Genomic DNA, 27061 nt, shown 5'->3' with positions numbered 1-27061 from the left:
GTACCGTAATTCAGAGCGTAGTTGATCAGTGGGTTGTAAGAATTTTGAGACTTGATTCAGATTCAGTGATCCCATATTTAGTGAATAGCATATGCCTTTAGTTTATTAAACCTATCACAGTAATTGATCAACTTTACCCCAAATCCGAAAATTTCATTTTTTGACTTCTAAAAATTATTTATGATATTTTTATAGGATTCTATCAAAATTTCCTTTACATAATTCGGTAAATATCCTATAAGTACTGGTTTAAAAAATACCTGGATGATAATAGTTGCATCCCACTAAATTTTTTTGAACAAAATAACTCAATAGTGATCAACTTCACCCCCATTTTACGGTAAACTTTTGTGAAGAAAAATTGCAACATTTTTTTTAATAATTGACATTAGTACATGGCGTTTGAATGAATTTTCAGTTCATTATCTTACTCAACATATTATGATTTAAAAATTAATGTCCAAATTTACCATTAAAACATAGATAGCTTTGAGTGTTGCAAAAGTGAAAAGTTATATGAGCTTTAGTTGAACTTTTTTTTTTGGTAGCAAAATTTAAAAGCAAAAGTAATAACCTTATATAATTATCATATCTTCAATCAAATTCTTCTTAACTCATAAATAAAATATTTGAATAGCATACATTATCTTCCTCATTGAAAATAAAAATCAGACATTTTATAATTAAGTCAAATCATGATGTGCTGCCATGCATAATCAAATGTATAAAAAGCCCATGGATTTAAGTCTACAGTTACAAATCACTGTACTTTTTCTGTTTCTCAAAAGTCGAAGACTAGAGAAAAATCTACGCATATTACAAACAAAACGCTATCGTTAAAAAAGATACAAATTTAACGAACATCTATTTGACCTTTAATTTTGTAACTCTAAGCACTGATTTAGAATCAAGGTATAAATATTCTTGAAAATAGGCCCAATACTTCAAATTTGGTGATTTTGATTTTATGCTATAAACTATTGTAGAATTTTCAAAGAACATGTTCAAATACTGTATCATTTGAATACCGAGTGAAAATCTTATATAAACTAAATTTTTGAAGATGTTGGATATCACAGTTTTGAATGGTAAATTATGTACAGGAGGAGTACAGGATTTATTTTTTTTTTTTTTTCAAAACACGATAATATGAAAATGGCCCTAAATTTCTAATCACCATAACGTACACTTTTATCGATGAACTACAGGCGACTCACCACATCTCGATATCGAAGGGACCATCGAGATAGGGAGAGATCGAGGCTTAAAACATTTTTTTTAATGAATACTAGATTGAAAATCACTCCGTTACCAAGAAAATTAAAACAAACAGACGTCATTTCGTCTATCCAAATTGTTATGAATCCCTAAAATCTAGTCTAGTGACCTTTTAAAATGGGCAAATCAACATACGGAGAGAACATCGGGAATGAAAATCACCTCGAGAGAGGGAGGTATCGAGATAAGGAGGATTTTGAGATATGGAGGGTAAAATTGTATGCAGAATGATGGGGACCGAAAATATCATCGACATAGGGAGAGATATCGAGATGTAGAACATCGAGACGTGGAGAGTCGACTGTAATAGAAAGGATGCTTGGATACTTTCAAATGGTAGGTGTAGAATTTATGGTCATTATTTCTTTAATAACGGTTTTAGACACACCGTGCCTCCTACACCCGTCTGCAGATTGGGTGGAGGGGGAGCCTGGATACAGCCAGAGATAATCCACTTCAGAAATTTGTTTGCTGTCCATCAAAATAATCGCCGTAATCGTAATGCTGCCGTACGCGAATCCCGTGTCGCGTACCATCAGCATGGTTTGAGTCAGTTTCGACCAACCATCCAATTTGGCAAGAACGATCTTCGGGATTAGTCTACCGCGAGCGGTCGAACGGATAGGCTAGGCACGGTGAAGACAATTCTGGCGAACAGTTGCTGTTGAACTTCCGTCGGTAGCGCTGATTTTCGGTGTTAACATTGATCTTTCCGAGCGGTGAACACGTGATCGGAAAAATGCATTCTCCTGGATCGTCTGTATCCGGATATGTGCTGCTGCTGTTGGTGCAGATAGTGTTCATTATCGTGTTTGGGTTTTTCACGGATTACTCAAAGGATCTGCTGCCGAAAAATGCAACCGTATCCGCTGCGATGGAGGAAGCCCATGAGGAGCAACCGTTACCGAAGTACCCACGTGAGTATTGGCAGGTGTGGTAGGATTAAAATATGGGTGTTGAATTGAAGACAAGATGTGATTCCTGAGGGGCCCAGATGCAACGTGCAGCTATTCAGCTGAGGGTCGTGCGTTCGAATACCGCTGGTTGAGGATGTTTTAGGGTTGGAAATTTTCTCGACTTGCTTGCCACAAATGACAAAGAAAGCTCTCATTGAATAACTGTGGAAGTGTTCATAAAAACACTAAGCTTAGTAGCATGCTCTATCTCAGCTTGGACGGGAACTCCAGTGCAAAAGTTTGGGTTCACCCCCTAAAAGCATACAAAAGTGTTTTGTGCATATCTCTGTGATTACACGTCCAATTGAAACTCTCTATGGCGCATTCGAAAGGCAACGTATATTAACTTTTTAGTTGAAGTTGTGACATTTTTCAAAAAAAAAACAATAAGAATCGCAAGAATCATCTTTAGTAGAATTGAATATTAGCGTAGGATATAATTATATGGAAAGTTAAAATTCTCGCTTCAGTTCACTTTTAGATTCCAGAACAATTGTACTAGATTTTATCTCGATCGGTGAAACTATAATTTAGCGTAAGCTTTTTAATGTTCAAAGTTATTCAAAGAGTTCACCTATTAAAAAAATCTATTTAACGATGAAAAAAAATCCAAAGATCATGAAACAATCTAATGCTTGTGAAAACAAGTTATTAAAAGTTAACCATTCGGATTTTTTGGACAATTTTATTATTTCACAAAAACATCGAATAACAAGCGCAAAAATAAAGTTTCAGAAAACGAGCTGCACTGTTATTTTGGGACTCAAATAGAACTTGAAAAGTGGACTGAAAGTGAGCATCTGATTTTAATCCCACATAAATGAATATAGCACAAAACAAAGCTGATTTCAAGTTGTCGACAGTTGTCGATAGTTGCCGATAGAATAGAAAACGAACAACAGATTCACTTACAGTTCTTATGGAAAAGCTGCCAACAATAGTACCACTCACATGAAAAATTCAAGTATTGAAAAAACGTTTCAAAAAAGTTTTGGAAAATTCTTCTGAAGTTCTACTAAGGAATCCATAAAAAGTTCCTCAAAAAATGTTTAAAAACTTTGTGATAGATCATGAAGGATTCATAAAGTAATTGGTCATTTTTCTAGCAAAATAGCCCGGTTTAGAGATCTAGATCTCGTTTTCTGAAGTTCCGATTGACCTGAAATTTTCATCCCAGCTTAGAAATTACTTGAATTTTGCTCAGTCGAAAAACAAACAAAATATTGCACAAACAAACTGGCAAGTTATCCAAAACACCTCTTTTTTTAGTTCAATTTCTTTCGCCGTTCCCTCACGGCACCTATTTTAATTTCTATTGCTTTCATCTACATTTTTCCTCTTACTTTGAGCAAAAATCGGTATGTCAATAAACACAACAAAAATAAAAGTACTAAAAAATATCTTGTGGATATCTCAAGACAAGAACTAAGTCGAATTCATGAGTAAATATAATATTGATTTCTGAAAAATGAGATAAATGGCGAGTGTGAGACCAAGAAAAAATCAAGAGTAAATATCTGAAGGGATTGGTTGAGAAATGTTAGGGGATGATTGTTTTTTTAATTTTAGATGAATAGGTACTTGGTATATTTGTTCGACAATTTCTGGAGAAATTCTTAAGACAGTTTATTTTGGAATCTTTGTTAGAATTCATGGAAAATGTATTAATTAATTTTTAGTAAGGGTAATCACTTAACGGCGTAAACCCTCGCGTATATCGTAATAAACTGAGTAACTAGAATCTTTCACGTAATTGCGTAAACTGTGAAGGAAACATTTCAAATGGTTGAGATTCGTTAGTTTTCCAATCTAGGAAGGCGTTATTAATCGTAACAACTATCGTCATGTACCTAAATAACAAACAAACATTTTTCCAATTTGGAAAATGAAGTCAGCAAAAAATGGATTGAGATTCAGGAGATTCACGAGTAAAAATGTTGATCACTAGGTGATCCAAAAATACCTGAAACGGTCTGAAATGCCAGGAGAGCAACCATGAGAATAAATTTTGCCAGTAATTTGAAGGGCCTTTGTACAGGGTGTCCGCAAATTATCCGAACAGCAAAATATTGGAAATATGATCTCGCATTGAAAACAATGAAAATTCAATGTCCATGTACCTTTTATAATACATCTATATGTTAACACAAAATACAACTTAAAAAAAATCGAAATAATTGATTGTTACTGAGATAGGCAAATTTAAATTTTTCGAAGTCGTTTTTCCTGAGGGCCGGTAGTCATACTGGCGATGTGTTATTCCTAAAACCTAAAAGAGATGAATCCAAATGTCCTATCATTATTTGAAGTAATCTACAGGTTAGTGGCTTTAGGTTAGACTGGAAATAGAAAATTGTACGGTTCAAATCCAGTGAGTTCTATGGACATTTCTCTTCCGTCATAAAGCTCAGAAAACAGCTCTCTTTAAGACACCTCAATACATTTGGGTTGGTTTTGAAATTATTTGAAATCGGAACTGTGTCAAACTTACTTCTTAAGAATATAATAAGTCAATGTTTAAATCCATGCAAGAAAATTGAATTTATTTTGCTTGATTGAATAGAGCCATGTCTTCAAAGTTAGTACGGATAATTTGCGGACATCCTGTAGGAGGTGGCCCCAGGGGAGAAGAGAGTGATGCAACTGACGGCGGTGATTGCGTTTCAAGCACGAGGTGTGCGTTAAATTCCTTATATTCCTTGATAAATGCTCGACCCAATTCATGCAACCCAATTGTTATCGAAGCCCATTATTTTAATCGGATTCAGTTTAAATTTTCTTGCACCTTATTATTTGAATATTGTGCAACACAACTATAGAACTTAACAACACTTCATCTTGCGACATTATATTTTTCATCTCTAAAATGTACCTATCACAATTACATCAAAGACAAATTACATTAATGAAACAGCAGCCAAATCTACGCAGAAACCTTCCATTTTACCATTCATTCCATTCCATTTTTTCAAGTTCAAACGTTTAAACAACAACAATTGTTGAACAAAAATGGCATACGTTTGCAGTAGGTAACTAGATTTTTAATTACTCTTTTGACATCGCACTGAGTCAAATGAGGAATATTTCATTTGAAATATTTCTTCGCTATAATTACGCAAAATCTCAAGTTACGCAGCTTTAAGTGAATCCCCCTAGTGTTTTTTAAAGCAATAATTTTGATTTGAGTAGATTTCCCTGAAAAAAAAACTACAAGAATTTCCACATGAATTTCATGAGAAATTCCTGACAGATTTAAAGGAAAACATGAAGAAGTTCATGAATTATTACTGCATTTATACTAATTATTTAGTTAATACTAAACCTTTACCCAAGAATTTGATCTTTAACAACGCCAGGCAGAAATACGTTAAAATATAAAAAAAAGTCTCTCGTGCATTGAACACATTTTATCGTATTTTGTTATCATTATCTGTTCGATTACCATCATAGCAGATGCTCTCCATCTGCGTGATTGTTTTCTGAATAATAACGATTGCGTATCTTGAACTACCAAAAAATGTGATAACATCACTTATCGAAGCGTATGCTTCTAGGAGATTCGAAATATTTTTGCTCATCTTACTGTCTGTGTTTGATTGGACTATGTCAGCAACTAAAAACAGAAACCTACAGCTTCTTTGCTACATTGTCACAGATGTTACAACAAGACAGTTGATAATTAAGTGTTAATCACATTAATTACAACATTTGCCTCACCACAACCAAATAATGGTGACTCAAAGGCGTTTAAAAAATCGCGACTAATCCATACAACTGTGAATCTATGTGATGCGTCAAATAACATGTGCTTCGTTGCAACACTGGATGCGTCAGAGAAGAAAGCTGTTCAAGTTTATAACATAGCCGTAGTAAAGATAATACGATGCGCAATGTGACGAACAGATGAATAGAGCTTGATCACACAGCACAGCAAAAAATCAAGTAATATCAAGTCTTTTTAGCTGTACATTAAGCCTGATACAAATGTTGTGTACAATTAAATCTTTTTAAAAAAAAAAAGTCAGCGGTGACTGAAACTTGACCTTGTATTCGATTTCCATCGGCTTGAAAAAATAGGAAGCAAGATTCAAACACCGATCTAGCGAGCGAGAACCGTGACCGTTACCTCTCGGTCATCTCTCCACGCTGAGGAAAGAATGTTCATAATAGAACTAGTTTTGTGTAACTGATCGAAAAGAGCTTTTAGAAAGGATATTGTTCCTGGAACGGGTTTGTTGATATTTTTAACGAAATTTTGTTGAAAACTTAATCACCGTTCTCCCCAGAACTTAAAGTAATGGTCGTATTTTGAATCCTCAAACGAAATGATTTTGGGTTTTTGTACCAATGAATTATTTAGCATATCAAGCGTAACCAAGTCAATGAACATATCAAAATGTGGAGAAAACTTTACTCCGTAAAATAAAAATGCTCACACTGGTATATAGTCCAAAATACATTAGGTAAGAAATTAAGTCAATCACGAAGCATTGGTTTTTAATATTTTGGACCCTACATTTTTTTACATTTTGGGCCATAAAAGTATATATTTTGGACCTCAGGCATTTTTTTAATGGAGCTAAGTCAAAGAAACTGTTGGTTCATAGGCACATAGTCTAATCTTTAAATTAACAAAGGAAAACGGAAAGAATCTACGCTTTTTAGTCCAGAAATATGAAAAAAGTGTTGTTTACATTGAAAAAAATTATAACACCTTAAATATCTGCGTAAAACGTTTTGTAAAGGTAGCATAGATGACCCGATTGAATTATATTATTTTCAGTCAAATTAAAGACATCTTCTGTGTAGAAACGGTTGACACAACTATGAAACAGTCCCATTTTTCTAAGTGTTTTGTGAGTCCACAAATTAAAATAACCAAAACGGCCACTATGAAAAGCATAGATAGCGTCACCGTAGCCTTGTGTGTTTGACAGAACAGCAATGCTGTCACAATGCTAAATCCCATATACAGTGGCGCCTTTGTTTTGAAGCGGTGAGCCCTGGCGAAAACTATATTCAATGATCTATTCATAGAAAATTCAAAGATAAGACTTTTAATTTACAATATTACAGGGGATAGGCAAAATGATTGAGATAGGCAAAATTTTGCCTAAATTCAAATGCTCATAACTTTATGAAAAATTGATGAAATTGGATGCATCTGGAAGCAGTCGACGGCTAATTTGGTCTAGTTTCAGGAACTTGCTTGGCCATGCATATTGGCCACTGGACACCGGAGATTGTATTTTTGTGCGGTGTAAAGTTGGATAAATTTTTACTGTTTTCCTAGAAACTAGAACTAATAGGAAGTTGAATGCCGCCGGACGCATCAAGATTGGTTCGAAATCTTCAGAAATATGACCATTTCCGTAAAATGGTTCCGGAAAACATGGTCAGTCATGTGTGTATTTCCAATTATGTAAATATTAGCCAGAACTATATCCAAGTGAGTACCAACCTTAGAAAAAATGTTTCCAGCAGCATATTCAGAACCATTAGATACATAGACCACTCTATAGAAGGTTCCAGGTGCCCTGGGGGAAGTGGTCTATTAGGAATCTGGATTAATCTGGAACCATATCAATATGGGCATTAAACTTCATGGTTTTCAAAGCTTATGCTATCCGAAGAATTTCCAGCACCACCGGCTGCCATGATTACTTTATAGTAGGTTCCAGGTGCCCGGGGGATTTGGCCAATTTGGCCGTTCCCATGTTAAGAATCACCTTCTACCATGAACAATAGAATCCATGTGACTTGGAGGATGAGGAGCATTTTCAGAACCACAAGATGAAATAACCACACTATAGTAGATTCCATGGGCTCCTAGAGATGTGGCCAATTTGGAACATAACCACATCCCCCCAGAGCCCATGGAAACTATTATACAGTGGTTATATAAAAGTGAAGAAGGGTGTCACCCAGACTAAGTTTTAAAAAAAGAACTTATTCGATCTACTGCCTAAAACGGACTGAACTTTTATTCAATTATTAATTACGATCAAACCTCACTACCTATTGCAATGCTTATGCTGTTGCTGTGGAAGAACTGCTGATGCCGCGGGTCCAAAGGGCTGTGGCTTCGTTTAGTGGTCTCGTTCGGTGGTTGTTCACGTAAATGCTACCTATGTTGTCGGGTGATGAAATGCTGATGCTAGACTACTGTTTCCGTTCTACTAGCTGGGCTATCGTCGTCGGTGTGGTGGACGTCGTCGTTGTTGTTGTTGTTGCCGGGAATGATGAAAATGATGATACACCAATAAAGCGATTGGTGTATGGATGATTGTTGAGGATCGGTAAGGGTTCGATCTTAACTACTCCCCCTTTTGGAGACGATTCGTCCCGAATTGTACTGGTCTCAGGTTTAATTTCTGGTTTGCTTTTAGACTCCATGGATGCTCCAATATGAAGAGATATCTGTCTGCGTTTTCTCGAAATCCATGAAAGACCTGCAACGATACTTAGGAGAAAACATACGGTCGACATACTTAGAGATGTGTATGTCTGAATTTTGTGTTCCTTAGTTAATGCTTCAATCCGATGTCTATTATGGATGTGAATTTCTTCTATATTATTCTGGATTTCCAGGGTCTGTTCATTGATATGTAAACCATCTAATGGCATAACAAATGTCGGTTCTGATTTGTTTGCTTCGACATTTGAGAACTTGGTGCCATTTATTATGACAGAGCAATTGTGGAACTCTATCAAATACGTTCCAGATAAGTTTCGTTTTGAAAGACCACAATTCGATTCGATTTCTGTGTTATTGATGTTTTTAGCGACAAGGTAATTGTCCATGATCGCTTTGATCTCCGTTGATTGATAGCATTTTACGAAAGTACAGTTTCCTGATAGTCCTCTTAGTAGGTTTGAGTAGCATAGGTCGCCGGTAATGTCCTCTAGGCTGCTTAGATTGCACAGCCTTGTCCTTTCGATTCGCAGGCAATCCTTCTTGATGAAATATGTTCTGTTGTCGCTTTGCAAAGCAGCATTAGCAGGAAGTTTTAAAATTTTATCTACTACTGGAAGAGGTTCTAGGATAAAATGTGTGTGCATAGCTTTTTCTATTTTTGGAATTGACACAACAAATATTAGTTTTGAATGGTTATAAAATGCTGACAATTCTAAATATTCATAAATTTGATCTAAACTGTTCGTCCTAATGTTTTGTTCTTCTAATATATCTGAAACAAATCCTAACTCTTCAATTGAAAGTATTTGTTTGGGAATAATGTTAGTTCTTGCTAACTGAATTGATTCAAAAATGTCTTCTAAATGTGATTTAAGGTTGTCTAAGTTGTAATTGATTTTCAAAATTTCTCTAAATAATTTAAAGTTTTTGTTGGTTTCGTTTTCAAATCTAGCTGATATAATGTTTTTAGTTATTTCACTCTGTAGTTGATTTAAACGGTTGATAATGGAATTGATTCTATTTTGGAGTTGTAGATTAATTTTAAGCTGTTCGTTATTTTCGTTAATAAGTCTTTTGTTCTTGATCTGCAGTTCAAAAATATTTTTCGAAATTTGTTCATAGTCGTTATGGTCCATATTTCCTGTAATTCTTTTTATTCGAGTTCCGAGAAAATTAAATAATCCTCTTTTATTTCTTTGCTTTGGCCGAAGATTATTGAATAAACTGTGAACGGTTCCATATTTCGATTCTAAGATTTCAAACATATCAGTAAAATTTGAGAATGTCCGTATTCCTTGGATATTAGCAAGCAATTTTCTAAAAATAGGTTCGTAATTATCCAGTTCTAGGATATGAAACAATCTGTGATTGCCTATTTTTATAAAACTGTTGCCAGTTTCTATGGTTAAAAGACCGGGGTTTTGTTTGAGATTAATGACGTGGATGGATTGTGGTTGGGATAGCTGAGTAAGGAATGTGGTTGTTATCAGGATATTCCAAATAAACGTCATCTAAAAAGAGAAAACAAATGAAAAAACACATTAGAGATTCTGTGGTGTTACTTTCGGATTCGTCGCAGTTTTTCTTTATGCAATTTTCGACTTAGGATATCTTTGTACGTGTGTTTCCGGTTAGATCGTACTCGCACTTGTTGGTAGCGGTCCTTAATTTTCGACTTCACTCCTTGGATGCGGTTGTATGCCAATTCGTTTTGTTTTAGTTTTGGCGGATCCTCTCGCTTCCTGTTGTGGTACGGATTCTGTGAGTTTTGTGTCTTGGTTAGTTGTACTTGAACTTCGTCGTACAACTTGTCACGAAGTTCAACAAGGCGTTCCATTTCTATCGGTCTCTCCTGTCCATTTTTGGCTGCATATAAAATTTCCCGTGGTTTCATGTTGGTAGCTGTATGGATGCTGTTATTGTATAAAGAACATGCGATTAAAAATTTTTCTTTGTTTGACACTTCACCGTATTTGTGTTTATTAGCGTTAAAAATTTCGGTTATTGTCGAATGAAATCTTTCGACTATTCCGTTTGTTTGACTGTGGTTCGAAGGAGTAAAATATTGTTGTATATTGAGATCTGAGAGTAGTCCTCGAATTTCGATGGACTTAATTGCTGGTTCGTTATCCGAGACAATCAAGCTTGGAGTGCCGTACAGTGTTATGTATTTTATTATCGCCTTTCGTATATCCGCAATTGATCTTGATTTTATTGGGATTAATGTTCCATACCTTGTGAACTTGTCTACTACAGATAAAAACAAATTTGGTTGAGCGATGTAGATATCTATGTGAATAATTTCAATGGGTTGTTTCGGTATAGGGGTTTCACCAAATTTAATTTTGTAAGGTTTTCTCTCGTATTTTGCTTTATTACAAGTATCACATAGGATGATGTACTTCCTAACTTTCCTTTTCATATTAGGAAAAAAGAATCTCCTTTTTATCTCCTCCAGATTTTCACGAATACCTCTGTGAGCTGTTTCGTGGGTATCCTCGATAATTGAGTTTTGATCTTCTAAGTTTGGTAGATCAATGAGAATTTTTTGTGATATGCAGAGTTTGAAAGTTTTGCATCTACTAAAATAGTTTTTGTATACAATTTGTAAGGATTGTATCACGTTTTCAGGACACATAATGCAGTTTGATCGTCTGGGATCCATGTATTCTTTCAAAATTCGAATTAAAAGTGGTACACCAAATGTTATTTTCGTAATAGTTCTTCGGTACACACGAGGGAAAATTTCTTCGTATGTCTCAGATTCGTTAGGGTCAATTTTTAAAATAATTTGGTTGTGAAAAAAATTTATTGGTTTTTCTGTACATTTGATGAATTCAGAGTCATCTGTATCAGCAGAATGCACTGAACAGTCGTCTGAGTCGGAATCATCTTCGTTCACGTTGATATCATGTGTTATCCTCGATAGAGCATCAGCGACAACGTTTTGCTTACCGGGTCGGTGTTTTATTTCAAAATCATATTCTAATAACTGTAGACGCCATTTAACTAGTTTTGTATTGGGTGTTTTGAGGTTTAGTGCGTATGTTAAAGGTTGGTGATCCGTGTATAATGTAAATTTTCTACCAAAAAGGTAGGGTCTAAAATATTGAGTTGCCCATACGATCGCTAATAATTCTTTTTCTATTGCTGAATATCTTTCTTCGGTTTTCGTCAATGTTCTAGACGCATATGCTACGGGTCTGTCTTGTCCAATAGCACCTTGGGATAGAACGGCACCTAGAGCAAAATTACTAGCATCTGTGGTTAACACGAATGGTTTTTCGAAATCTGGATATTGAAGGATATCGCTTTGAGTTAAAAGTTTTTTGCATGCAGCGAATGTTTTTAAAAAAATATCTGTGTGCTCTACGTTTTCACCTTTCCTCAGTTGAGCAGTGAGAGGTTTTGTTATTCTGGCGAAATCGCGAACGAATCTACGATAATATCCTAAAATTCCTAGAAAGCCTCTTAGTTCTTTCTGGTTTTTGGGGATAGGCCAATTTTGAATTGCTTCGATTTTGCTTGGATTTGGTTTAACGCCATTATCTGTCACAATATGGCCTAGAAATGCCACTTCTTTCTTAAGGAATTCACTTTTATCTAGCTGTATTTTGAGGTTTACTTTTTCCAATGCCATAAATATTTTTGTCAAATTTTCAATATGTTCTTGAAGAGAAACAGAAAAAATAATAATGTCATCCATATAAACAAGACAACATTTTCCAATTAGGTCACGGAGTACGTGATCCATGACACGCTGAAAAGTTGCTGGAGCATTTTTCAGTCCAAATGGCATTCTTAAGTATTCGTATAATCCATGTTCTACGGAAAAGGCTGTTTTCTGGATATCATCTGGGTGAACTTCGATCTGGTGAAAGCCAGATGCTAGGTCCAATGTTGTGAAATATTGGCATTTTCCTAGTTTGTCTAATATTTCGGTTATGTTGGGTAGTGGGTATTTGTCATCTATAGTCTTTTCATTAAGTTTTCTATAGTCGACTACTAATCTCCACTTCTGTTGTCCAGATGCATCTAATTTCTTTGGTACGATCCAAATTGGAGAGCACCAAGGAGACGTGCTGGGACGTATGATGCCTTGAGACAGCATCTTAGAAACTTGTTTTTGTACCTCCTCTTTATGACAATAGGGGTACCTGTAGCTTTTTGCATGAACGGGTAGATCGTCTTTGGTTTCTATTCTATGTTTAATGACGTTCGTAAAGCTTAGATTGTCACCTTCCAAATAGAAAACACTTGGAAATTTCGAAATCAAATTGATCAATTTTCGCTTCTCTTCTATGTTTAAATGGTCGATTCGAAGCTGATTTTTCAATCTAGGATCTATTGATGTGTTATCAAATACGTATCCAGGTTCATAATTTTCAACTTTTTGCACTACTTCAAAATTATTCAATTCAGAGAAAATGAGTCGATTAGGGCTGATTTTCACTGGAACTTCACAGCAATTTTTCAAAAGAACTGTAGCTTTGTTGTCTTTTGCTGTGTAGAGTCCTGGTAGAATCATTACTTCGTTTGTTAGAGGAAGTGGATGTTCGACGAAAAAGTCGCCATTCGGGACATTCGTTTTAAGAGGTAATGGAATTTCTTCATATGCATTTAGATTGCGACTAAATTAATCGGGGTATTTTCGAAGCATGTTAACTGATGTAGTAGGGAGTTTGAGAGTATTAGATGAGGTTAAAATTTCTGCTTTTAGATTTCTGAGTGATTCGTATCCAATCAGTCCGTCGAAGTATGGATGGAATTTCAAAGCGTAAAAGGTTAGTGGTTGGTTAAACATTTCGATTTCAACACATTTGTTAATGTTGTGTTTCCCATTGATATTTTTGACTCCTGTAGGTGTACAGTTTTTCAGAAAACATGTACTAATTTTGTCAGGATCCACGTAGTTCTTGTTGGCACCAGTGTCAACTAAAAACTTTAGTTCGCCAAATTTAGTTTTCATTTTTATATAGGGTAGAAAATTATTACTGTTCATGTTTCTGGTGTTTCGGGCAATTCCATCTGAAAATTTAAGGTATCACCCTCTGGTTCAGTAACGGGTTGTTCTTCGGAACTATTATTGATATTAACTTGCTCATAATTAGTTGCATCATATTGGTAACAGTTAGATGGCTCACTATATTGACCGTAGTAATCGATTGGTTCTGTCCAATTTACTTCATGAAAATTTGGTCTATTCATATAATTTACTTTTAAACTTCTCAATGACTGGTCGATTTCCATTGGAGTGGGTTTTGGAGGACGATAGGTTCCGGAAGGAGGTTTACTAAATTGGTTAGGATTTCGGTTGAATGGATTGGATGGGCCAGGTTGTTGTGGTCTTTGAGAATGATTTGGTTGACTGGGAGAAAATGTACGTTGAAATGGTACTTGAGGTTGGAATGGAGAGAACTGTTGAGGGGTGTGCTGTAGTTGTTGTGGACGTTGGATTGGTGCAACGCGTTGGAATGGATTAGTTTGGATTGGGTAACTTGGAAACGAATTTTGTGTTACTGGAGTTTGCTGAAATCTTGAAAATGGGTTTGAAAATTTGTTTTGAAATTTGTTCCTAGTAGGGACAGGTGGGGTATAAGATTTTTGTTTGTGATAATAAAAGTTTCTTTCTTCAATACATCGTCTTAAAGCGTCTTTCAACGATGTGGGACATTGAGCACGGATGACAGTGCCTACCGGTTCATTGAGCCCTGCAAGAAACACTTTCAGGCCTATTTCCTGGTAAAATAGATTTTTCGCGGCTCTTACGTCACTGTTGTGTTCGTTTAAATTTAATTGATTTACCATAAGGGACAACATAAAAGTTATTTCCTTATAGAAATCTTCAATCTCCTTATCCGCTTGTGTAATTTTAAACAGGTCCTTTGTGAGAGATACTTCATCTCTTTTGTCGCTGTAGTGTGTAATCAGACTGTTTTTAATTTCGTCCCAGTCTGTGCTAGTGCCATAAAATTCTAGAACATTGTCAGCGTCTCCTATAATTTTGGATCTGATGGCAAGAAGCCATACAGTGTAAGCTGGAGTGTTCTTGACCTTTGAAATTTCAGGCATAAGATCATCAATAGATCTTATGAATGAGTGTAACTTAATGGGGTTACCATCAAATGGTGGCAACATCCTGATAATTTGGGGGGTCTGAAGGGCTCGCAAGGCGCCTTCTACCGAGTTTTGTTGCTGAACAACAGCGGCTTCTTTTGCAATTGATTGTTGGTGCGTAGCGAACGCTTCCAACTCTGCTATTCTAGAGTCGCGTTGTTGCATTATGCCTATTAATTCTCTGATCTGGGTTTCTAACTCCCCGACTTGGATAGTGATCAAGTCGCGGTTCTCGTCAAACTTTGCCATTTTTCACACTTGAAGTTAAAATTGATAAAAAAAAAATCCTTTCAAAAAATGGTAAAAAAGAAAAAATACAGGTGAAGAGAATTTATGTTTTCTAGGATTTAAAAAAAAATCCTTTCAAAAAATGGTAAAAAAAAATACAGGTGAAGAGAATTTATGTTTTCTAAGATTTTTGTTTTAAATAAAAAAAGCTAAATTAATTATTTTTCTATCACTGTAATGGATATTTTTTTCTTATATTTTGTTATTTTGATCATTCACTTAAATCACTCTGATAATCACTTATATAAAAAAGCTTAATTCTACTTACGGTTTTATCCGATGTTCCCTCGGATGGTTAAATTGTCCGATATTCCCTCGGATGGTTCGATTGTCCGATATTCCCTCGGATGGTTCGATGTCCGATATTCCCTCGGATGGTTCGATGTCTTCTAGCAGGTGTGAAGCTTCGTTAAAGATGATTTTGGTGTCTCGGTAAACCGCCGGTGCACTAAAATCTGTAGTTTAGGTGTTTCCTCCTTTGCTCTTCGGTAAGCCGCCGATGATTTCGGATAAGAACACTTTTCACTACACTTTAACTACTCCACGCTAGAACTGCCGACTGCGCCAGTGAAGAAGGGTGTCACCCAGACTAAGTTTTAAAAAAAGAACTTATTCGATCTACTGCCTAAAACGGACTGAACTTTTATTCAATTATTAATTACGATCAAACCTCACTACCTATTGCAATGCTTATGCTGTTGCTGTGGAAGAACTGCTGATGCCGCGGGTCCAAAGGGCTGTGGCTTCGTTTAGTGGTCTCGTTCGGTGGTTGTTCACGTAAATGCTACCTATGTTGTCGGGTGATGAAATGCTGATGCTAGACTACTGTTTCCGTTCTACTAGCTGGGCTATCGTCGTCGGTGTGGTGGACGTCGTCGTTGTTGTTGTTGTTGCCGGGAATGATGAAAATGATGATACACCAATAAAGCGATTGGTGTATGGATGATTGTTGAGGATCGGTAAGGGTTCGATCTTAACTTAAATATGTTGCTCTGTAAATGCTTCTTGTAGCATAGCCTTCAAAAATCTTGCTGTTTATACTCATACTGATGTGTTTTCGGGCATGTTTTGAATTGGCCACATCCCCGGGGGCACCTGGAACCTACTATAGAGTCGTCATGGCAGCCGGTGATGCTGGAAATGCTTCGGAAAGAATAACCTTTGAAAATCATGAAGTTTGATGCGCATATTGATATGGTTCCAGATATGTTCCTAATTGACCACTTCCCCCAATTGAACCTAATTGAACCTTCTATAAAGTGGACTATACATCTAATGGTTCTGGATATGTTGCTGGAAACATCATTTTTAAGGTTAGCGCCCACTTGGATATAGTTCCGGATAGTATTTACATAATTGGGAATACAAACATGACTGACCATGTTTTCCGGAACCATTTTACGGAAATGGTCATATTTCTGAAGATTTCGAACCAATCTTGATGCGTCCGGCGGCATTCAACCTCCTATTAGTTCTAGTTTCTAGGAAAATAGTAAACATCTATCCAACTTTACACCGCTCAAAAATACAAGCGAAAGAAAAAATGACATTTAGACATGACCTTGGAAAATCCGGAACATCTCCGGTATCCAGTGGCCAATATGCATGGCCAAGTTCCTAAAAGTAGACCAAATTTGCCGTCGGATGCTTCCGGATGCATCCAATTTCATCAATTTTTCATAAAGTTATGAGCATTTGAATTTAGGCAAAATTTTGCCTATCTCAATCATTTTGCCTATCCCCTGTATTAGAACAGAACAAATCATCAAAAAAAGCTTAAAATTGGATTGTTTAGGTATTTTCAACTTCTGCGCGGATTTCTGACAAAATCCGGTGATTGGCATTCCAGGTAACCAACAAGCATTTAAATGAGGCGTAAATCAGTCTTCTAATTGCATTCGATATGCTCACTACCCTAATTTAGCAAGCTGATTACTAAGGTGGCTTGAAATAACAAAAGCTTTAAAAGCGTTAATCAGCATCTCGAATACACAACATGCTTTGATTTCCGAGCATCTCAATTGCCCTCATACTGCCACTAAACCGCTAAAAGAGACGAATATTTTTGTAAGCTGCCAAACTGTCATCTCTCTCGCTGGAAACTAGGGTTGAAACATTGAAGTCTGTTTTTTTAAATATCTGTATTTTTGTATCCCGGAGCAAAATATCCGTATTTAAAATCTGTATCCCTGAAAATTGAATAAGAAACAAAAATTCTACAATAGGTTCAAAGCAATACCAATCATTTATAACTGCAATTCAAAATTTTCACTCTTCAGTTCAAAATTAAAGGTTTCCAAAAATGTATATTCTCATTTTTGCTCAAAAATCTGTATAAATTTGTTTTGGCAAAATTCTTCTGTACACCTGTAAGATTTAAAAAAAAAAATCTGTAATCTGTACATACAGATTCTTGGTAACAGAATACTTCTGAAAATCTGTAAAATACAAATAGATTTGTATATGTGGCAACCCTGAATGAATCCTTTCCTGCCTTTTAAAAGAACTCACGGGAACATAACGTTATTATGGAAAATAAATCAAAATTCGAAATACCTTTCTCTTGTTTCTAAGTTATGTAGCTTATTTAAAGAATAAACAATAGCAAACTAAAATACGTCAGCCATTACATATAAACTTTAAAGGGCTTGTGCAGTTTGAGTTTTTATCCAAATGAGCTCAAATTTTGGGAGGACACTCAGAATTTGATCTAGAATCTAATGAGCGGTGTGGAGCAAACACAATTTTTTGAACCACTCTAATAGCCAGCCCAGATATCCGTAGTCGTAAACGCAGCAGGACCAAGCTGATGGTAAAGTAAAAAAAAAAACCAGAACCAGAACCAGAAAACCAAAATAAAATGGTGCACCGTTGTTTATTTTTTATGTAAACGCTTGTCTAGTAGGCTCAAGCGCCGTCAAGCATAACGGAACCGAGTTTATTAGATTTGTTCTACAAATTTATATCGCGTCATAATGTAATATGTTAGTTTTTTAAAATCGTGAAACTCACGGATTGGTCGGGATTAGGGAACATAATTTTGTTTGGAATTGAATTTGAATGATCGACAGCGAATGATGCTGCTTGTCAGTCAAATAGCGGACTTTGACCACCTGTACTGCTCATAACTGCATATATGTAACATTCAAAAAAGTAGTCATTGAGTTAGTAGGATTACCAAGTATGCAATTTCGCCAGTATGGGAAGAAATTAAAATTTCTAAAAAATATCAAGAGCTCAACAATACTTATTTTACGCTGTAACTGTGTACAATATAGCGTATTTAGTGAGAAGACAGAAAATTAAACTGATAGAAATTTCATTACTACAACATTATGAGGCCCATGTATAATCCCAATGTGATTGTTATAGGGTATTCCAGAAAACATGGGCACGACTTTGATAATGAAAATCATAGTACTTTTCCAAACAATCAAATGTTTCTATATTTTTGTATTTTTCTAAATGCTATTTCAACCAGCGTCTGTGATATACCGTTTTGAATCATATTACGGACAGCTTCAAATTCCGGACACTCTACTTTGTATGGGAAACATTTCACTCGAAATGTTTCAATTTTTTTCTGTTCAAAAGTTCTCACTTTCGAGGCTCGTTTTAATAAGCTTTTTCCATAGAAATCTATGCAAACTTATAATGTCCAACTGCCTAAGATGACTCTTTAGTGGTTTGACGACTTCAACTGATAGTTTGACTTTTCTATTACCGATTTCCATGAGCTGTCCGGAATTCGAATCAAGGTGTCCGGAATATGAGGCAAAAACGACGAAGCGTCCGAAATAAAAATCATGAAAATGCAACACATTTCGATTTATTTAAAATTATTCAAGTTGCGGAAGCGTATTCTTTACCCACCATTCGAAAGTTAAGGGTTTCCGATGCTCGATAACACTGTGAAATCATACAGAATGATTTATTTTGTATACTCTATGCTGAGTTATACTTCACTAAGGCCTTAAGTGTCCGTAATATGAATCAAAACGGTATTTGCTTGATTTAATAATCGTTTACATTGAAAATTTTGATCCTAGGAAATCAATCCTTATCTGGTAAAGACACAGACCCTACATTCTGTATTTGATGAAAAATAATCAGTAATATATGTTTTTATAAAAGTAATTTAGCCGTGGTGAGTGCAAGTACATTGTATAAATAATGTTTTACATAAATTTTTGTTTGAAATTTTATTTGGCTTTGTTAGAGAAGTATTGGAAAAATGGTAAAATTCGAGAAATCTCGTATTTTTCTTTCCACATAAGACAACATCACGAAGTTATAACTCTTCACGTATTTTAAATAGTAATAAAAATCATACATTTCAGATTTACGTGAGGTTAATCTCTATTCTCTTGGATAGGCAACTTTATTTTTTATTTATTCATGTTTTTACGTAACTATAATTATATGGTTTTCGACCATTTTCAAATCGACCACGGACGAAATCGGATTTTCACATCCTTAAGTTTAAAATTTCAATTTGAATAAGTGATATTCTGATCAATTATCATATGGTCGCTAATTAATATATTTTTTTCAGATTTTTAAAATACGCACTTTCTGACACAGAACAAATTTTATAAAACAAAGTCGCTCAAAAATAACGCGATTTGTGCAAGACTGATAGGAGAAGCTTCAAAGAAATGTTACGTAATCAACACAATAATAATTAAATTATTCATAAAAAAATAGCAATCTGCTCTTGTTGGGCACAGTAATAAAATGTGTAAAAATCAGATTTATATCTTCACTAGTTTTTAAAGACACCGACATGTTAATGCTTCCAGTGGACGATTTGCCCTTTTAAGGAAGCACCGCTCTAGACATTTTCTGGTAGACAACGGACTAGCGTGAAACGCCCAGTGGCACAGTCGAAATACTTTCCTGACGAAAAGTTTTCCGGACTTAAGCGGGAATCGAACTCACACTCCTTGACACGATGCGACTAAATGCTTGGTAACACTACCCGCACGGCCACGAAACCCGCAAATTGAAATGGCAGTATGGTGAACTCGTGCCCATATTTGCGGTTATATTTAGCAATGTGACAAAACAACTTGGTATTTCGTTCGAAATTTCTAGAATAATCTCAAACTCGAAACTATTTGCGATTTGATGACGTTCCACGGTATTAACTCAAAATCGTCAAAAATGTCGAATGTGACAAATGTGCATACAACGATTCAACAAAAACTAGAGGGGTTGACGAGGTGGACAAGTAAAACGATATACAGGAAGGGTCAAACGAAAACGACAATTGTCTTTACAAGTTTCAAGATGAGGCACGTGTAATCGAATTCCAACACATCTCTTATGCCTTCCTGATCTGGTTTTCCTCGGGCCCTACGAGCCTAAAGAGTGAAGATTTGACGTCAGGCGACATATTACCTTGATAAAATCTCAACGACTCATTCGATCCGAGAATAGAATGTTAATCACCTGCTCAAATCCCCTCCATACCATTTTTGTTGCCAACTGATCATGACTTACTGGCGAGCAATTGTGGAAAATTCATTGAAGGCGATACAATCTGCACTTTTGTACGCAAGATTAGTGCCTTTGAAGGTTAGGTTTAAGTTTAATCCGACTTAGAAGTTATTTTTCCTTAAGAATTAATGTGCTGCATCAGAAAACCCAGAAAAAATGGCTAAAATTAAAGCTTACATCTTGTAATTGCTCATTCCTTTCTATTCCATACAGACTTCCAAGACATCCACGTGATGATCTTCATCGGTTTCGGATTCCTGATGACGTTCCTCAAGCGCTACGGATTCAGCGCTTCTGGGCTGAACCTACTAGTCGCGGCCCTCGCAATCCAGTGGGCCATCATCATGCGCGGTTGCTACGAAATGGAAGACGGAAAAATTCCGCTGTCACTGGACAACCTAATCGGTGCGGATATTGCCGCCGCTGCTGTGCTGATCAGTATGGGTGCCCTGCTGGGTCGTACAACTCCGATGCAGCTATTGGTGATGGCCATTATCGAAATCGCTATCTTCGCAGCTAATGAATTCCTGCAAATCGAACTGATGAGAATCGCGGATGTTGGAGGATCGATTACCGTACATGCTTTTGGAGCTTACTTTGGATTGGCGGTGAGCTTCATGCTGCGACCGAACAAGGAGAATGCCAAAACAGGACCCATGGAGTGTTCGTCGTATAGCTCCGACATCACTGCAATGATTGGAACGATTTTCCTGTGGATCTTTTGGCCTAGCTTCAACTCGGCGCTGGTAGATGGAGCCGAACAGGAACGTGCTATCATCAATACCTACCTCTCGTTGGCAGGCGCTACCGTCACAACATTTGTATTTTCGGCTTTAGTGGCCCATGAGAAGAAGTTCGATATGGTTCACGTGCAGAATTCAACCCTGGCTGGAGGTGTTGCCGTTGGATCGATTTGTAATCTTCTGATCCATCCTTTCGGAGCGATCATGGTAGGAGTTATTGCTGGAGTAATCTCGGTCCTTGGATATCGATTCCTAACGGTAATAATTGGTTGCTTAAACTTAGAAACCTCGTGATTATTCTGAAATCTGCTTTACAGCCAGCAATGCTGTCCAGCTTACGTATTTCTGATACTTGTGGAGTTAACAACCTACACGGAATGCCAGCTCTGCTTTCGGCTGTATTCTCCGCCATCTATGCTTCCCTGGCCACAACGGAAACTTACGGAAATACGCTAACCACAATATTCCCAGCGATGAAGCAGAATTCGACACTGAGCGAGGAAGATATGCACGAAATGGTCATTGGGGTAAGATCGTTGGGATATTTAGAAATGAAATTCCTAAAACCAAATCTAAATTTGCAGGGCTACGGTCGAAGTGCTGCCAAACAAGGGGCTTTCCAGTTGTTTGCAATCCTACTCACGGTTGTGATTGCCATCGTAGGCGGTCTCTTCACAGGTACTTAGATTCATGAGTAGTCGTCAGTTCTCAACTAAACAAACTAACCCAACTACATTATTACGAACTAACCTAACACTAACCCAGGTCTGGTGCTGCGGCATCGCTTCTTCGGAGGCATACTAAAACCGCCGGAGCATTTCCTAGACGACATCTGGTGGAGCGTAGAACCGCCGGAATCCGGTACTGTTGCGATCCAGAACGTTATGGATACACCGCGAGTCGCTCACCCAACTGTACGATTAGCCAGTTCATCACAGGTTCCGTTCATTATCCTAAAAGCGGATATCATATTCAAACGAGCAAAGAAAAAGTTTAACAAGTAATTCGGCCTTCACCCCCTCAAAAACTGTGTACACGTTTGGTGTGCTTTTTGTTCACTCAGTGTGTTTATGTAATCATTTAGTTTATTTGTTGTTTCTTCTTATTTATCGTTTCTAATTAAATGAGACCAACATCTGCTATTCTACTTCAACAGGCCTAGTCCTGAAGTCGCCGACCATGCGCCAACTGGAAAAGGATGAGCACCACAAGGATGATGCCTACTGGGAGACGCCTGCTGAAAGCAACACTACGGCTTCAACGAACGCAAGTTAAATTATTTGCCGAATGAAACACCTAGGCTCGAGCGAAGAGCACCCAGTCAGTATTTACTAAAACGAAAAAAAAAACTATAATTTGTTGTGTAAAATAAAAATGAGCTTGATGTGAGTACAATGCAAACTAATACCTATTGTGGTAATGAAAACAGAGAATAAAGGATTTACTAACCTTTGAAACAGAGTTTTACATTCATTTTATGAAGTATTTGACATCTCTAGTTCTCTGAGTGGATATGAACTGCGCGATACTTAATTGGTTAAGTTAAGTTTAAGATGAATCGAAGCCAAAGTTCAAATTTTCAAGAGCACGGATCTGGAGAATCAGACATCCGTTTAAGCTGAAAACCTAATCGATTGGTCACCACCAGCCAGTGACCAATCGATTAGGTTTTCAGCTTAAACGGATGTTTGGTTCTCCAGATCCGTGCTCTTGAAAATTTGAACTTTGGCTTCCATTTATCTTCACCTTAAGTACCATCTGTCTTGTAAAATAGAATCCTCGTCAAATAATTTATGCAAGGTTCAAAACCGCGACTATGACTTGTATTTACCAATAAAATTGGAATTAGATAACGTTTCTCTAATGGACCCAAACAAATGTTTGAACTTTTGAAATGATAATGTTTAATGAAGCCGTTAATTGCTTCAACAACTTATAACGTGGGGTGGGGCCTGCCTTAGCCGAGTGGTTAGAGTCCACGGCTACAAAGCAAAGCCACGCTAAAGATGTCTGGGTTCGAGTCCCGATTGGTCTAGGATCTTTTCGTAATAGAAATTTCCTTGACTTCGCTGGGCATAAAGTATCATTGTACCTGTCACACGATATACCAATGCGAAAATGACAACTTCGGCAAAGAAAGCTCTCAGTTAATAACTGTGGAAGTGCTCATAAGAACACTAAGGGGTCTATTCTGTAAATCGAGTGGATTCATGTAATTCGTCTGTACTCATTGTCGATCAAAGTAAGCATGCATATTTCAGATGTCACCCGTCGAATCTCATAGTAATCCAGTCACATAGAGTGACAACGGTCGAGAGGCTCGAGTGACAGAGTCGAGTCGAGCAATATTTTTGTATTTGTATTTGTATTTGTATTTGTATTTGTATTGAAGATTCATCCGACATCATGGTCTTAATGAATAAAATTAAAACTAAACTAAACTAAGCATCAACTCTTGGACAACACTTAACAGGATACATTAGACCTGGCGATTGCGTAACCGATTTTTGAAGGTATTAGTTGAGATGTTAAAATCGAACAAATTGTAATTATCTTGGAATCTCCGGCTTATCGTGTCAATGGGATTATTGGATCCATACATAGTTCGCCTCGGTGGTTGATATAGTAGTTGTCTAGAACGCAGCACACGTTGAAGAGCGTATATATTAAGCTGGCGAAGCAATGCTGGGCTGTCTATTTCGGAGCGAAGAACTTTAGCACCAAAGACGGCTCGGTTAATCTTTCGCCTCTCCTCTAGCGTTTCGATACCCAGCAGTGCGCATCGATGCTCGTAGGGCGGTAGCCGTAATGGGTCAGACCAGGGTAAGCTACGTAATGCGCATCTCACGAATCTACGCTGAATCGATTCGATTCTAGCAATCCACACTGCATCATATGGCGACCAGATTACAGAAGCAAACTCTAGAATTGATCTGACTAACGAGCAGTACAATGATTTTAGACACAGAGGGTCATCGAATTCACTTGCTATTTTGAAGATGAATCCAAGTTGACGATTGGCTTTGTCGACTGTTTCTGAATAGTGCATTTTGAATGTCAATTGATGGTCTAGTAAAACACCCAAATCTTTAACATTATCCACACGATTCAGTATGGTACCATTAATGGCATAATTGTACAGAACAGGACTTTTCATTCTACGAAAGGATATGATGCAGCACTTAGACACACTAATACTCAAATGATTCAACGTACCGTAATCCGGGGTAACATTGATCAGCGGGGTAACATTGATCGGGATGACTCATCTTGTTAAACGTTGAAATAAAGATTCATTGATGAAACATTTTCGAACCATGAATGGTGCCTCTCTTTCGTATATTCATAAGCTAATGATAATTAAGGTTTTTGCCAAAATTGCGTTTAGTTCATGCGCAAATTTGTCAACTTTTTGAAACAATGATTTCTATCATTTTCACTGACACTACCGAAAATTCATGTCTCACATGAGTTCTGCAGACGATGTGATCAAGGAAAATGCGGTTCTTACTAAAAATAGCATCGCCAAAAATGATTCCGTTGTCAAATCTTTCATAAGTTTATTCAGTTAGGCAACATTAACTAATTACTATTACGAATGTAGAATTTCCTGAGGAAATTGCCTACTTTTAGGCGTATTCCGCGGTTCAAGGTGTTTTTAATTTTGAAATAACTCAAAAAGTAAATGACTTGTAAGAGTTTGGTCTTCATATTCGGCTTCAGAGGCCCTGATTTTAGTAAGTAACGACATTTCCAATATTAGCGAACGTTGTTTACTTGGGTGATCAATGTTACCCCATATCAGCTGAATCAAAAAATCACTTAAAACATTTATTTAAACATGTTTAAATCTTTCGAAAAACAAAATAAAGTACATAGTTAGGAGCGGTGGGTGCCAGTACTTGTTTTAAAAATATGAAACTTGTAACATTTGTATTGTGAAATGAAAAATTTAAGAAAAACTAAAAAAATGATCAATGTTACCCCGGATTACGGTACACCAACTCACAAAGAGGTCAAACTGTTCTTGCAACTGGCGGCAATCATTGATGCTTCTTACTATGAGATAGATTTTCAAGTCATCTGCATAGAACAACAAGTAACAGTTCGAAAGTACATGGGACAATCATTGAAAAACATGGGACATCATTGAAAAACAGGACAGGACATACAGCCAACTGCAAATTCTCGAAGAAGCACCCAAACGGTTCAACTTTGCCAAGAGAATACTGTGATCAACTGTATCAAATGCGGCCTTTATATCTGTATAAATACTGTCGACCTGTCCCCCTTTATCCATTTCTTTGATGCAGAATGACGTATACTCGCATAGATTTGAGATTACTGACCGTTGTGGGAAGAATCCATGCTGATTCTGTGAAATGTATGTTTTGCAGGCTTGCAATAAAACATCGTTCATTATTATCTCGAAGCATTTCGATCCAGCTGGAAGGGAGGTTATTCCACGATAGTTCGATACTTCCGTTCTACTGCCTTTCTTGAAGATTGATCGCATATAAGACATTTTCCATGCTTTAGGGAACTGCTGCATTTTTGGTCGACAATGATTTCAGTCGAGTAGTTTTTGGTCGAATCGACTTATAAAATAGGGCCCTAAGCTGATAAGCAGGCTCTGTCCCAGTGAGGACGTAATGCCAATAATAAAACGAAGATTTTTTTTTTCAAAACTTCCTAAAGCAATGAAACAGTACTTTTCAGTTTTCTACCTATTGATCCTATAGCCTCTTCTTTCGTTTATTTACTAAACATTATTTCAACCACGAACAAAACCAACTTCTTTCCAAAAAAAAAGTGAGTTTTAAGAGGAAAATAACCATCATCATTTTTCAAATTTTCAAAATCAGTTTTTCGCTCAAAACAGAAGCAATTATCATGAAAATCTATCATTACATTACACTTGCTATCTGTGATGCGATGATAGATTTTCATGAGAATGTTTTCGAATTTGAACAAAAAAAACTGGTTTTTAATTTTTGATGATTGCTGATGACAGAATGATGGAATCTTGAGCCTTAAAACTTTCGATAAACTTGGCGAAAATGGATGAAAGGACGTGTCTCCGGAATTCTTCCAAGGGTGAAATGCTTGGACGTAGCCAGGATTTTCGTCAGGGACGGGCGAGCCACTTTAGAAGTTTTTTCACGAATTTCACGCAAAAACGAGTATTATACACAACATATGCACGAAACCTTCAACTTTGAATGACATTCAATTTGTTTTGTGAGACAAAGTTCATTAACAGCTTGGAAAATTACAGCCAGTATAAATCTGATTGATAAAGATTCTAATGCCCAGCCTTTTTCCAAGAATCAGTTATTGACTCGATGCATAACAAGTTCTTACAGTTTCTTCAAGGATTCCTAAGATAGATTGCAATGACAAATCGTAAAAAAAAAACATCCGAATGTCTGCAGGCATTCCTAAAACATAATTCTCTAAGATTCCTAAGATAAGTAAAAACTGTAAAAATACAAGATTAAATTTTACTCCGTAAACTATTTCAAAGAATTAACAAGTAAGTTTCAGTGATGATATTTTCAACTTCTCAACATTCTCCGCATGGATTCCTTCAAAAATTACACTCATGAATGCTTTAGAGATTATTTCAAGGATACTGTCAATATTTATTTAAGAAATCAATTTAAAACTATTTGAAGAGTTCTTCTAAATTTTAAATTGGGATATCGCCAAAAAATGTCTTTATACATTGCTCCAATTACTTTTTTTTAGATTCTGCC

At 36.5% G+C, this 27061-nt stretch overlaps 1 protein-coding gene and 1 long non-coding RNA gene across 4 annotated transcripts; one reads left to right on the top strand and one right to left on the bottom strand.

The window, feature by feature from the left end:
* Positions 1–1784: 1784 nt before the first annotated feature.
* Positions 1785–22759, top strand: LOC5569951 (ammonium transporter Rh type A). 3 transcript variants are annotated; one of them, XM_021849689.1, is made up of 6 exons: positions 1785–2195; positions 20773–21560; positions 21620–21829; positions 21887–21980; positions 22068–22302; positions 22459–22759. In XM_021849689.1, the coding sequence occupies exons 1-6, from the start codon at positions 2018–2020 to the stop codon at positions 22502–22504; spliced, it is 1551 nt and encodes a 516-aa protein (XP_021705381.1). In that variant the 5' UTR covers positions 1785–2017; the 3' UTR covers positions 22505–22759. The 3 variants fall into 3 exon arrangements, with proteins under 3 accessions (XP_021705381.1, XP_021705382.1, XP_001658851.2); XM_021849690.1 differs by having other exon boundaries at positions 1787–2195; positions 22068–22240; XM_001658801.2 differs by lacking the exon at positions 22068–22302 and having other exon boundaries at positions 2000–2195; positions 22459–22755.
* Positions 9718–10559, bottom strand: LOC110677891. Its single transcript, XR_002501261.1, has 2 exons — positions 10458–10559; positions 9718–10394 (listed from the first exon to the last, which is right to left on the bottom strand). It is a non-coding gene; the product is annotated as an uncharacterized LOC110677891 (long non-coding RNA).
* Positions 22760–27061: the final 4302 nt, after the last annotated feature.

The sequence above is a fragment of the Aedes aegypti genome, chromosome 3, assembly GCF_002204515.2.
Source record: "Aedes aegypti strain LVP_AGWG chromosome 3, AaegL5.0 Primary Assembly, whole genome shotgun sequence".
Lineage (NCBI taxonomy): Eukaryota > Metazoa > Arthropoda > Insecta > Diptera > Culicidae > Aedes > Aedes aegypti.
The sequence above is the reverse complement of the archived record's forward strand: the minus strand, read 5'-3'. Positions and strand labels throughout refer to the sequence as shown.